Below are 12,967 nucleotides of genomic sequence, written 5' to 3'. Positions count from 1 at the left end.
GTTGGAAGTCATAACAAACAACTTCATGCAAAATTTCAGCCAAATCGGATAAGAATTGTGCCCTCTAGTGGTTCAAGAAGTCCAAGATCCAAGATCGGTTCATTTGGCAGCTATATCAGGTCATAGACCAATTTGATCCATATTTGGCACAGTTGTTGCAAGTCATAACAAAATATTGAATGTTGAAGACCATAGTAGAAGTCATTGGGAAACATTTCAGTCTATTCGGATAAGAATTACACCTTGTAGGGGCTTAAGAAGCATATTAGGGAGATCGGTATGTATGGAAGCTGTATCAGGCTATAGATCGAATAAGACGATATTGGACACGTATGTTGAAGACCGTTGTACAAAATTTCAGCCAAATCGGATAAGAATTACTCCCTCTAGTGGTTCAAGAAATCAAGATCCAAGATTGGTATATATGGCAGCTATATCAGATTATAGACCGATTTGATCCATAATTGGCACAGATGTTTCAAGTCATAACAAAATACTTCAAGCTAAATTTCAGCCAAATCGGATAAGAGTTGCGCCCTCTAGTGGTTCAAGAAGTCCAAGATCCAAGATCTGTTTATTTGGCAGCTGTACAGACTAAAGACTGCTTTAAACCATATTTGGCACAATTGTTGGAAATCATAACAAACAACTTTATGCAAAATTTCAACCAAATCGGATGAGAATTGCGCCCTCTATTGGCTCAAGAAGTCAAGATCCAGGATCGGTGTATATGGCAGCTATATCAAGTTATGGATCGATTTCAATCATAGCTGGCACAGCTGTTAGAAGTCATAACAACAGAAAAATATTAGCCAAAACGTATAAGAATTGTGCACTCTAGTGGCTCAAGAAGCCAAGACCCAAGATCGGGTCTCAGCTCGGTTTATATGGCAGCTATATCAAAACACGTGCAAAGTTTCAGGTCAATATCTCCATTTTTAAAGACTGTAGCGTGATTTCAACAGACAGACGGACGGACATGGCTAGATCGTCTTAGATTTTTACGCTGATCAATTATACTTTATAGGATCGGTAATGGATATTTCGATGGGTTGCAAACGGAATGACAAAATGAATATACCCCCATCCTTCGGTGGTGGGGAGAAAGAACAGAGCCTTGCGGTCATTCGTCAGATGAGAACCCATCTACAACAACTCTTATAGTGCGATCTTTGAAAAAACTCGATATAAATCGAGCGAAGTTGCTACCGACACCAAAAGCGACAAGCTTTGAAAGGCTACATACATGGTTTTGTCCCGGCATGACTTCTTCAGCCTTTGAAAACTTTTAACTTGTGTTTTATTCTTAATGGCATTGGAATCTTTTGCATTCCATAATGATGAATGTACATTAAATGTATGTAAAACTGTTCACCGAGTTCTTATTTCGCCTTGGGGATTTTACATTTCCTACTGGATGGTTGGTTCTTTAATTAGCTTTTGGACTTGGTCAGTTTGCTCACATCACCCACTATATACATATGAATGTATGTTATGCATGGTCTAGTCATTGTATTTTTGGTCTTCTAAAACAAATGACTGGCGGCTTTCCTCTAGGTTACAACCAAAGTCAAACTTTATACCTTCATGTGGTGATCGTCGTTGGTATCTAAAATGCATGACCAAGTGCCTTATAGACTTTTTTTCAGCTCATACTTCAATTCTTCACTACGGTGATATGTTGTATGTGTGTGTGTGTGTGTTGCTATGTGCTTGTATTTTTTATTTATATACCACTATTAATTCGCTAGTAGACACTTTTTATAGTTTGTTGACATGGAATTGTGTTAACTTTGGCAAAAAATAAAGAGACAAAAACAAAATTCTTTGATGGTTGGCTCTGCGTTCATAAACCTTTAGCCATAACAGCACTACAATGCATGGCATGTCTCAAGTAACAAAACAACAAAGCCCATTAGGCTTTTGGACTGACACTCATCCAGAAATAAAAATAAAAGCAGAAATTCATAATAAAACCAAACTACCTATGTGTGTGTGTATGTAAATGGGGGGTGAGGCAGTTGAGGTAGGTGTTTGTTGTTGTTTTTGATTAGTTTGTTGTTTAGTTTAAAGCAAACACAGTCTGAATGTATTGATTGACTTGTTGGAAGGGATGAGGGAAGGGGAAAAATGAGAGTGTTTGTGTATTGGTTAGTAAAATTTGCTTAAAATCAGAATCAAAATTCGCCAAATGATGAGTACCACCCTAGCATATTTCCGGTTTTTTTTCTCAACATACATTTTCATACCTTTACTTAATTTCTTTTCAATATCGATTACAATTTGTGGCTCTGAGACAAGTTTTTGACCCAAAAACTCGGCCATGGTTGTTATTATTGTTGTTGTTGTTGCTGTTGCTTTTGTTGTTTGTTTATAGATGTAGCTTTAGTTGTTTGTTATCTCACATTTTTCTGGCTTAACCACCAAAACATACCATTCCACCAACCATCAGCCAGCACCACGCCATGAACAAATCCCTTTCACTTTTTCCTCAACTCTTGCCTCTCTTACCTTTATTTTTAGTCATTCATTCACTCGTTCATTCATGTATTTATTTATTTGTAGCTCTGATTTTTTTCCTCTTCTTAAGCTCACTTTGGTTTGTGTGGAATTTTGTTGTTGTTAATTCGAAATGTCAGTAATGAAATAAAATGATTATGCAAATGTTTGTGCTTGAGTGACTTTTATCACATTTCTTGTTTTTATTGAAAAACTCCTTCCGAAAAATGTGGTTGCAATATAAAAGTCTAAAAAGTATTATACGATAAAAGATTCTAAAATCGTATTAAGTAGACCGTCGAACATGGAAAAGGGGGTAGACTTACTTTGTCTTTACGTTTGAAACACCGAATTCCCGCATTCCTACTCCGTATGGTTTAAATCGATTGATAAACTGCTCCATAGTTGACTTCTTGAGTATTTGGAGGAAGTAACCGATCTCCAAATTTGACTTCTTGAGCTGCTGGAAGAGGCATATTTTATCTCGATTTGGCTTCACGGGACCTTGAGGGTGCAATTCTAAATTGATACAAATGCAAATTTGGCATAAACATTCCATGAAGCAATAGGGGCAAACTTCTCACATATCAATGAGTGACCTCAAGACTTGTAATCTATTTCCAAAGACCTTCCATTTATTTTTATTTCATTTGTATAAATCAACCAACGAGACCCATGTTGTCCCGAACGATCATATGTACGCTTTGGGGATTTTTAGGGATGAATGGGTGGCTCTTCTGACTTTCAAATTACAAACATTTGAGGCACAGATTGTTACCGTTAACTAGGGGCAACCCCTCAGTCACTCAGTTTCACCTAACATTAATATCAGATATATACTCTACTCCAAAGAAGAGAACTGGCAAAATATCGATGTAACTACCGATATTATCGATAATTTATTTTTTGTCTGATATCGATTTTACCTATCGATGCTATTGACAAAGTTTAATTTTTTTGCAAAAATTGAACAAAAATAAGCGATCCGATACTGAATTTATCCTATAAGATATATTGCACCCATAGAGGGCGTAATTTTTGTCCAATTGGGCTAAAATTTTGTGCAATGATATTTCTCATGACTTCCAACTGAATTTATTTATTTATTATTTCGTCACCTTTCTGCCCTACCTATATGTATGGGAGTTATATCCAAATCTGGAACGATTTGTATGAAATTTACAAACAATGCCGGGGGTCATAGGAGAATCGCTCGTGCAAAATTTCGTGAGAGTTGGTTAAGAAATGATCGACGTATTAGTACAAATCGAGCGAAACATATATATGGGAGCTATATCCAAATCTGAACCGATTTCTATGAAATTTAATAGTTATGTGGGGAGTCATAAGAAAGTCCCTGTGCAAAATTTCGTGAGAATCGTAGGACGATGTTATTACCATTGGACGACCATTGAGAGAGTTGGGGTGACCAGATTCATTAATTTGTATCTCTTACAAATATGGTTGCCCCAAAATGTCCTTTGTATGGTAGAAAGGTGACGAAGTAAGGTACATTTTGAGGCATAATTAAAAAAAAATGGAAGGGGCACATAGGGTTAAACAAATTTAGTTTTGTCAGTCCGTCTGTCTGTTGAAATCACGCTACAGTCTTTAAAAATGGAGATATTGAGCTGAAACTTTGCACAGATTCTTTTTTGTCCATAAGCAGGATAAGTTCGAAGATGGGCTATACCGGACTATATCTTGATATAGCCCCATATAAATCGATCCGCCGATTTAGGGTCTTAGGCCAATAAAAGCCACATTTATTATCCGTTTTTGCTGAAATTTGGGACAGTGAGTTGTGTTAAACCACTCAAAATCCTTCTTCAATTTGGCTCAGATCGGTCCAGATTTGGATATAACTGCCATATAGATCGATCCGCCGATTTAAGGTCTTAGGCCCATAAAAGGCGCATTTATTGTTTGATTTTGCCAACATTTGGGACAGTGAGTTGTTTTAGGCCCTTCTGCAATTTGGGTCAGATCGGTGTAGATTTGGATAAAGCTGTCGTATAGACCGATCTCTGGATTTAAGGTTTTGGGCCCATCAAAGGCGCATTTATTGTCTGATGTCGTTGAAATTTGGGACAGTGAGTTAGGTTAAGCCCCTGGACATACTTCTGCAATATGGCAAAGATCGGTCCAGATTTAAAAATAGCTGCCATAAAGACCGATATCTCCATTTAAGGTTTTGGGCCGATAAAAGGTGATTCTATTGTCCGTTGTCGCCAAAATTTGGGACAGTGAGTTGTGTTAAGCCCTTGGACATTCTTCTTCAATTTGGCTCAAATGAGTCCAGGTTTGGATATATCTGCCACATAGGCCGATATCTCGATTTAAAGTCTTGGCCCTATAAAAGGCGCATTTACAATCCCATTTCCCTGAAATTTGACACAGTTACTTATGTTAGGCTTTTTGACATCCGTGTCGTAAATGGTTCAGATCGGGTTATTCTTAGATAAAGCTCCTAAAAACATCAATATTTTGTTATAAAGAATTGAACAATGACTTGTACTTATTAGTATTTGGTCCAAATCGGAACATATTTCGATATAGCTGCTATGGGCCATAAGGTATGCATTTTTTTTTATCCAAGGTGGTGGGTATCCAAAGTTTGGCCCAGCTTAACGACCTTTTACTTGTTAAATATGTTGTTGATTGGTCGATATTTCCGTTGCGGTGAAGTTTTAATCTACATCAAAATACCTGTCATTTGAGACCCATATAAGCCTAATAGGTCTATATGTCCGTGTGGGGTTTTCAATGGTAGAACCGATTATACACTCACCCCCAAATTTCTATTTCAGATTCCTGTTTTTGCTATAAGGGAAGTCGCTAATTTTTATAAACAAAATTTTTTCATTGTGTTGTATGAAAATCCGCTTTAATGGATTTGTTACTACTCCACCAAAAAAAAGTTTGAGACCCACTGCAATTGGACTACTTTTTATTTCTCACCTGCATTAAGTGAAATCAAAATAATTAAAAAGCGCACATACATACACACAGATACATATTGGAGTCGTCACACATATACGATGCCAGTGATAACAGTTTAAGCAAAAAATCGAAAAAAATTAAAAAAAAAATGCGATGGCCAAACCATCGCTGCAGACTTCAAGAGTTTACATATCAACAATAATGGGAGACACAGAGAGACATGTTGTTATCAACCTCGAACTTTGTGTTATGAAATTAAAAATTGCATTTAATGAAGAACGCAAAAACGATTAACAACTTGCTACTATAAAACATATCATTAAATGCATCTACGTTTGCATTGTCATACGATTGTGGCGTTTTGTATACACGAAGGAACTTTAATGATTTCACAACATTGGTTAAAATTATAATTTAGAATTTATGTGTTTTTAAAATGATAAGGAGTTTGTTTTGAAATGCGAAGAAATGAATTGTTAAAAATAGAAAAGAAAAAGAAATTTATATTATATAGATTACTAAATGGCTTGGTGTGTTGTGCTGCACTCTTAAATGGTTTTTTGAAGATAGAGATTTTTTATACCTTCCACCATAGGATGGGGGTATACTAATTTTGTCATTCTGTTTGTAACATCTCGAAATATGCATCTGAGACCCCATAAAGTATATATATTTTTGATCGTCATGTCATTTTAAGTCTATCTAAGCATGTCCGTCCGTCTGTCTGTCTGTCGAAAGCACGCTAACTTGCGAAGGAGTAAAGCTAGCCGCTTGAAATTTTGCACAAATACTTGGGGTCGGTTGGGATTGTAAATGGGCCAAATCGGCACATGTTTTGATATAGCTGCCACATTAATCTTGGATCTTGGGTCTTGACTTTTTGAGCCTCTAGAGGGCGCAGTTCTCGCCCGATTTGACTGAAATTTTGCACGTGATGTTTTGGTATCACTTCCAACAACTGCGCTAAGTATGGTTCATAACTTGATATAGCTGTCATATATACCGATCTTGGATCTTGACTTCTTGAGCCAATAGAGGGCGTAATTCTCATTCGATTTGGTTGACATTTTCCATAAAGTTGTTTGTTATGATTTCCAACAACGGTCCCAAATATGGTTTAAATCGGTCTATAGCCTGATGTAGATGCCATATAAATCGATCTTGACTTGATCTTGACTTCTTGAACCACTAGAGGGCGCAATTCTCATCCGATTTGGCTGAAATTTTGCATGAAGTGTTTTGTTATGATTTCCAATAACTGTGCTAAGTATGACGTAAATCGGTACATAACCTATTATAGCTGCCATATAAACCGATCTGGGATCTTGAGTTCTTGAGCCTGTAGAGGGCGCAATTCTTATCCGAATGCACAATGACTTCTACAATGTTCAGCAGTCATTTATGGTCCGAATCGGACTATAAATTGATATATCTCCAATAGCATAGCGCAAAGAACTCGACGAATGCGATGCATGGTGGAGCGTATAAAAGATTCGGCCCGGCCGAACATAGCACTCTCAAAAATCGGGCGACTAGAAGATTTTTTAGTAATTCGTAAATTTAGGTCCTAAAATGTACCAAATGGTGCTTTCTGCACGATTTAAGATTCTCAGATTTTGGCTACAGTTCGACTTTGAGATTGGGTGCAGCATCTGGGGTAGCGAAGCGACCGTGGGTATGTTAGTTGTCCATAAGAGAGTAAAGAAAAAGTATATCCTTTTATCCTTTGGCGTGAGGTGAATTGGGTTTCCAGCTTTTGGGATAAACCCCACTACAATTCTCTAAAATTGTGTTTAAATCCGCAAAAGGTGTTTTTGGGAAAATGGGCATTTAACAACAATAACTCAACAGAAACTATATTTTCTTTAACCATTTTCATTAACGTTTTTCTTATATTTTCCATTTTGCAGTTAGTTCCGGTGTGCCTCATACCATTTATAAGGGAAATCAAAAGAAATACGCAAAAGAATGTATACTCATATACGATAAAAGAACTGGTGATATAACGTTAGAGAAATTGAATCACAACATACAAGTGAAGAAAACGCGGTAAGTTGTAAAATTTTCACCCAATACTGTGTGAATATGAAATATATTTTGGTTCCTAATTTTGTTTTCTTGCAGTGAAATGACAAACAAGCCTAGTGTACCTATTCCTTCGTCGATGCCAGCTGTTGGGGCGATAGCTTCAACAGCAGCCACAACAGGACCAGCGCCAAAACTAGAAAACAGTACAATGAGGATAACATCCAAGACAAAAGTCTCCACGGGAAATAGAAAAAATACCATAAGTATGTGCAAAATGTTTGTCCATGTCGAAAAAGAAATCCAACAGAATGGAAGACAGTCATTTTTGTCCAAAATTGCAAATTTTGCCCATGAACATTCCACTAAGGAACGGGGGCAAACTTCTCACATATCAATGAGTGCAGTCCGATTCAAGTTTAAGCTCAATGATAAGTGGCCTCCTTTTTATAGCCGGATCCGAACGGCGTGCCGCAGTGCAACACCTCTTTGGAGAGAAGTTTTACATGGCATAGGGCCTCACAAAAGTTGCCAGGATTAGGAAGGAAAACCCGTCGCTAAAAATTTTTTTTCTAAAGGTCTCGCCAGGATTCCATCAGATTCATTTCGTCTAGATTTGTCTATCTAGACGGTTTTTGGTATTTACTTTCGATGAGTTCTAAGCTTTTTTGACATTGACCAAATACTTTCTTTTTTTGCTCGAATTGCTGTTCAAGCCAACTCTGGGGCTTCACGAAAGTTGGACTTCCAGATCGACAAACAGACCATAAATGTTGCTTGTTTGTTTCATCATATATATATGTTTTACTAATTTGTCATCTTACACTTTCTTACAGTTGAATTAAAGTCTCGCAATTCCCCTATGCAAGGTTCTCCCTCGGCAGGTATACATGCCAATAGAAGTCCACAATCAGCACCGGCGTAAGTTGAAATAATTTCTTTTGTGATTCTGATTCGATTTGATTTTAACAATTTTCTGTGGGTGTGTTTTTTTAGATGGAATGCCAATAATGGTCAAGCTACCTTGCCTAGTATACCCATGATTGTTGATGATGACGATTCAATATTTAGTATTGGTGGTGGCGGCAGTGGTGGTGGTGCTGGTGCTGGCGGTGGTGGTGGCATCGGCGGCGGTGGTGGCTTTAATAATCTCGCTAATGTGTCTGCTTCATCCTCCTCCTCAACATCCAGCCATAATAATTCTACACAAGAATTTGATTTCCAACAATTGCTACAAAATGCGCTGTCACCTACGAAACAATCAAAACAATCACATCACAGTAATCAAAAACGCCACAATAATCACCAGCGACATCAGCAGCAACAACAACAACAACAGCACCAACAACATCTGCAGCACCAACCGCCACCTCAACAGCAACAGCAATTGCATCAGCAACAGCAACAAACGCATAATGCATATAATCGTTATAATGGCAATGGCAATTCCTCTACTTCCTCATCGTTATTTAGTAATAATCATAGCAATAATCTACAGAATAGCAATCATAATAATACTAATAATAACAATAACTATCATAATAATTATGATCTTGCCTCATCGCCGACATTGGCCAGTGAAGCAGCGGCTTTGGAACAGGTATGTGAACAAACTTTTTTTTTTATAAATAATATTTTCATAATTGTTCTTCAATCATAGGGTAGTTTCTTAAACAGGAATAGATTTGATAGCATATTATATTTCATCTCTGTCATTGGTCAACTGTCTATGACAGTTGTCACATTTGCGGATGAATATACGATATCAACTATTATTAATCGTACTATCATCTTTAGTAAAAACCATGTAGATATGTCTTTTTCTACTAAATCTATAGACTGCGCAGAAAAAAGCTGTCACATTTAGTATAAGCACTGTATATGTGTTATATATGTAGACTAGGTGGCACGGTGTGCTTCGCTACCAGAAAACTTTCATGAGACCCTAAATTTGGCTCTCAATATAGCCACTTGGGCAAAGCAATTGTCTGTTACGCATGTCACCTAAAAACAAAGTTAGCTAGAAACACACGCATATACACAATAGAGTGAGACATGCCTGCACCTTTTAGTAACCGTTCTGTGGATGTGTTTTTCAATTTGGTCCGTGGAAATTTTGTCACTCAATATAGCCACTTTGGCAAAAGCAATTATCTGTTACGCATGCCACCTAAAAACAAAGTTAGCAAGAAACACGCACATATACAATAGAGTGAGATATGCTCGCACCTTTTAGTAACCGTTCAGTGGATGTGTTTTTCAATCGTGTGTTGTTTGCAAATGAGCACCACTTAGGTGAGTGCCCTATGAAGCCAAAGCAAGCAGAGGAGTGAGACATCACGTGTTGTTGAGCGGCAGGTTAGGTTAGGTTAGGTTTAGGTGGCAGTCTGCCATCAAACTCACTTAGACGTTTTCGTACATTGTGATACCACAGGAACAGAAGAAGGAAGATGCCTTCTAGTTCCTACCGTTGAACCATTCAGATCGCTTTAAAAAGTCCAATAAATTGCGAATGTTCACATCCGCTAAATCAGATAGGTTCTCAAAGAAATGAGAACCAAAAGTGGAACTCCTTTTGACTGCTAGTGCGAGGTCCTTCTTCTTCGATGTACTCACAGCTTCTGCAAAAGTCGTTGCTAACAACCTTCAGCCTGTCAACATGTTTTCCGATTAGACAGTCACCAGTCATGACGGACACAATGACTGAGACGTCTGTTCTAGCCAATGACAAGAAAGTGATAGACCTCTTCAAGTCTAGATTGGGCCACATAGTTTTGGAATGCTCAAAGCCCCCTCGTTGTGACCATATATCATTCGTTGTCCTTCGGGCCTGATCCTGAAATCTTAGCTAACATGTCGCTAGAAGCATACCCACATGTTTAGCCCTCTCGTTGAGAGATCTGCGACAGTCGAGGGCGGTTTTTGTGTTCAGAAATACGTTATCCAGGGATTTAATGGCTGCATGGCTGTCAAAGAGTAGTTCTAGTGTTTCCTCACTAGACATTGTCCATATTGTCCCACCATAATAGGTCTCGAGGACAGAATCTTTCTTAGCCTAGAGGCCTCAGATGTATCCTCCACGGAGCTGCAGAATTCTACCCATGATTTGTTCTGAGCCTTTCGCAGCACTCCCTTATATTTTCTTAGCTCAGCCTTATAGATGTCCCAATCGTGTGGTGCTCTTGTAGCTTTTGCTCTGTCAAAGAGTTTTCTGCAGTCCTTCCCTAGACCAACCAGCTTTGAGGGTCTTGACTTCTTGAGCCTCTAGAGGGCGCAATTCTTATCCGATTTGGCAGAAATTTTGTATGAGGTGTTTTGTTATGACTTCCAATAACTGTGCTAAGTATGGTTTAAATCGGTACATAACCTGATATAGCTACCATATAAATCGATCTTGAATCTTGACTTCTTGAGCCACTAGAGGGCGCAATTCTTCTCCGATTTGGCTGAAATGTGTCAAGAAGTGTTTTGTTAAGACTTCCAACAGTTGTGCCAAATATGGTTTTAATTGGTCAATAACCTGATATGGCTGTCATATAAACCGATATGGTGTCTTGACTTCTTGAGTCTCTAGAGGGCGCATCTCCTATCCGATTTGGCTGAAATTTTGCATGAGGTGTTGATATAGCTGCCATATAAACCGATCTTGACTTCTTGAGCCTCTAGGGGGCGCAATTCCCATCCGATTTGGTTGAAATTTTGTACAACGGCTTCTCTCATGAACTTCAACATGCATGTCTAATATGGTCTGAATCGATCAAAAGCTTGATACAGCCCCCATATAAATCTATCTCCCGATTTTGCTTCTTTAGCCCCTACAAGGCGCAATTCTCATCCGAATGCACTGAAATATTACACAATGACTTGTAAAATGTTCGGCATTCATTTATGGTCCGAATCGGACTATAACTTAATATAGCTACAATTTTATTTATTATTAAAACTATGGAAAATATCGAATGTTGCGATTATCGATAGTTTGCCAGCTCTGCTATGAAGTGCATGTTTACCATTGTGCCCGACATAGATCCTCTAGTTCGGATACTGATTGACTTTCATTGCTTACAGATTGAGATATTATATTAAACCCCTGACTATAGTTTCTAGATTTTCGACGCCTTTACCGATAGGAGTATTTTTTTTACCTATGATTGAAGGCTATTTTTTTTAAGATTGTACAATAAGGATTATTTGTCTTCCTTTACATTAATTGGGATTTTTTTATCTTTACAGAACATTGCATCCGATTTAAGTTCTTCAAGCTCAAGTTCCGAATCAGAATCAAGTGGCAGTGATAGTGGTTCAGATTCGGATGATAGCACCGAAGATGATAGACCGACAAGGGCTGCGGCGGCACAAATGATGAATCAATTGCCCAGCTTGGCACCAATGACGACATTATCTTCGCCGCAAATGCACTATGGCCAAACACAAAATAACCACAATCATCTCAATAGTAACAATAATAGTAACCACAATAACAACAGCAACAGCAACAACAATATCAACAGCAGGGGCAATCACAATCACATAGAAACCAACAATCAAAATTCAATTGGTAACTTTGGTTTCAACGATGGATTTCCCAATGATTTATTGCAAAATGATTTACAATTGTCATCGAATTCATCCGACGATGATTCAGACTAGAGAACTAAATGTAAAACACTAAACACACACACACACATGCCCACACACACTCAAGCCCAAACAGACTCACATACACACCAAAAAAATACCAATACACATATATAGCCAATGGCTTTAAGTTTAGAAAGGAAATGCATGCTTACATGTTTCAACAGCAGATATATCCCTCCATATAGAACCCCAATCACCACCAAACACCAAGACCCCCCCCCCACCATTAACCCAAAAGAACTCTCACCCCCCCCCCCCCCCCCCCAAAAAAAAAAGTAAAAAAAACATATAAATACTTATAGTATATTTTTGTAAAATAAAGTAAATAAATAAATGATAAAAAGAAGAGAAGAAGAAGAAGACGGATAACAAGTAAAGTATAATTTAAACAGACAGCAGATATGTGAAAAAGAAAAAACAAACCACGTTTATAAGGATGCTAGAGAGATAGGAAGGGAAGAAAGATTATTACAATTTTGTATGAAAATTTTATAGTTAATATTTTTAATAGTTATAGAATCTTTTGTTTTATACCTTTTTAAACTTTCCTATAATGCATATCATCATTATGATGTAGATGATGATGATGATGATATGAGTGTGAGGGAATTATTGTTTTTCTTTGTAATTTGCCCAACCTAAAAGACTAGAGATCTGGCCCCTCAATATTTTTTATACACATACATACATGCATACATAACATACTCCCTTTAGATATACATACGGCGTACATACTAAGTACATGTAAAAAATAAAAGTATGATCCTTATAACCGAGTTAAATAATGGTGTATTTTTATTTTTTGTTTGTTTTTATTATTATTATTATTATGATATTCAGTTAATGTTAGTTAAATGTG

At 37.5% G+C, this 12,967-nt stretch overlaps 1 protein-coding gene across 4 annotated transcripts in view; it reads left to right on the top strand.

Annotated features, from left to right (window-relative positions):
* The window catches only part of LOC106088198 (ell-associated factor Eaf), a 29,537-nt gene extending 17,175 nt beyond the window's left edge, over positions 1-12,362 (top strand). For all 4 annotated transcript variants that reach the window (XM_013253599.2, XM_013253600.2, XM_013253598.2 and 1 more), the window contains exons 4-8: positions 7,353-7,491; positions 7,567-7,733; positions 8,304-8,388; positions 8,464-9,067; positions 11,701-12,362. In XM_013253599.2, coding sequence (XP_013109053.2) covers positions 7,353-7,491; positions 7,567-7,733; positions 8,304-8,388; positions 8,464-9,067; positions 11,701-12,117 — 1,412 coding nt within the window. In that variant the 3' untranslated portion in view covers positions 12,118-12,362. The remainder of the gene's footprint in view (positions 1-7,352; positions 7,492-7,566; positions 7,734-8,303; positions 8,389-8,463; positions 9,068-11,700) is intronic.
* Positions 12,363-12,967: the final 605 nt, after the last annotated feature.

This window comes from Stomoxys calcitrans, chromosome 5 (genome assembly GCF_963082655.1).
Source record: "Stomoxys calcitrans chromosome 5, idStoCalc2.1, whole genome shotgun sequence".
NCBI lineage: Eukaryota > Metazoa > Arthropoda > Insecta > Diptera > Muscidae > Stomoxys > Stomoxys calcitrans.
This window is presented reverse-complemented; position numbering and strand designations above follow the sequence as displayed.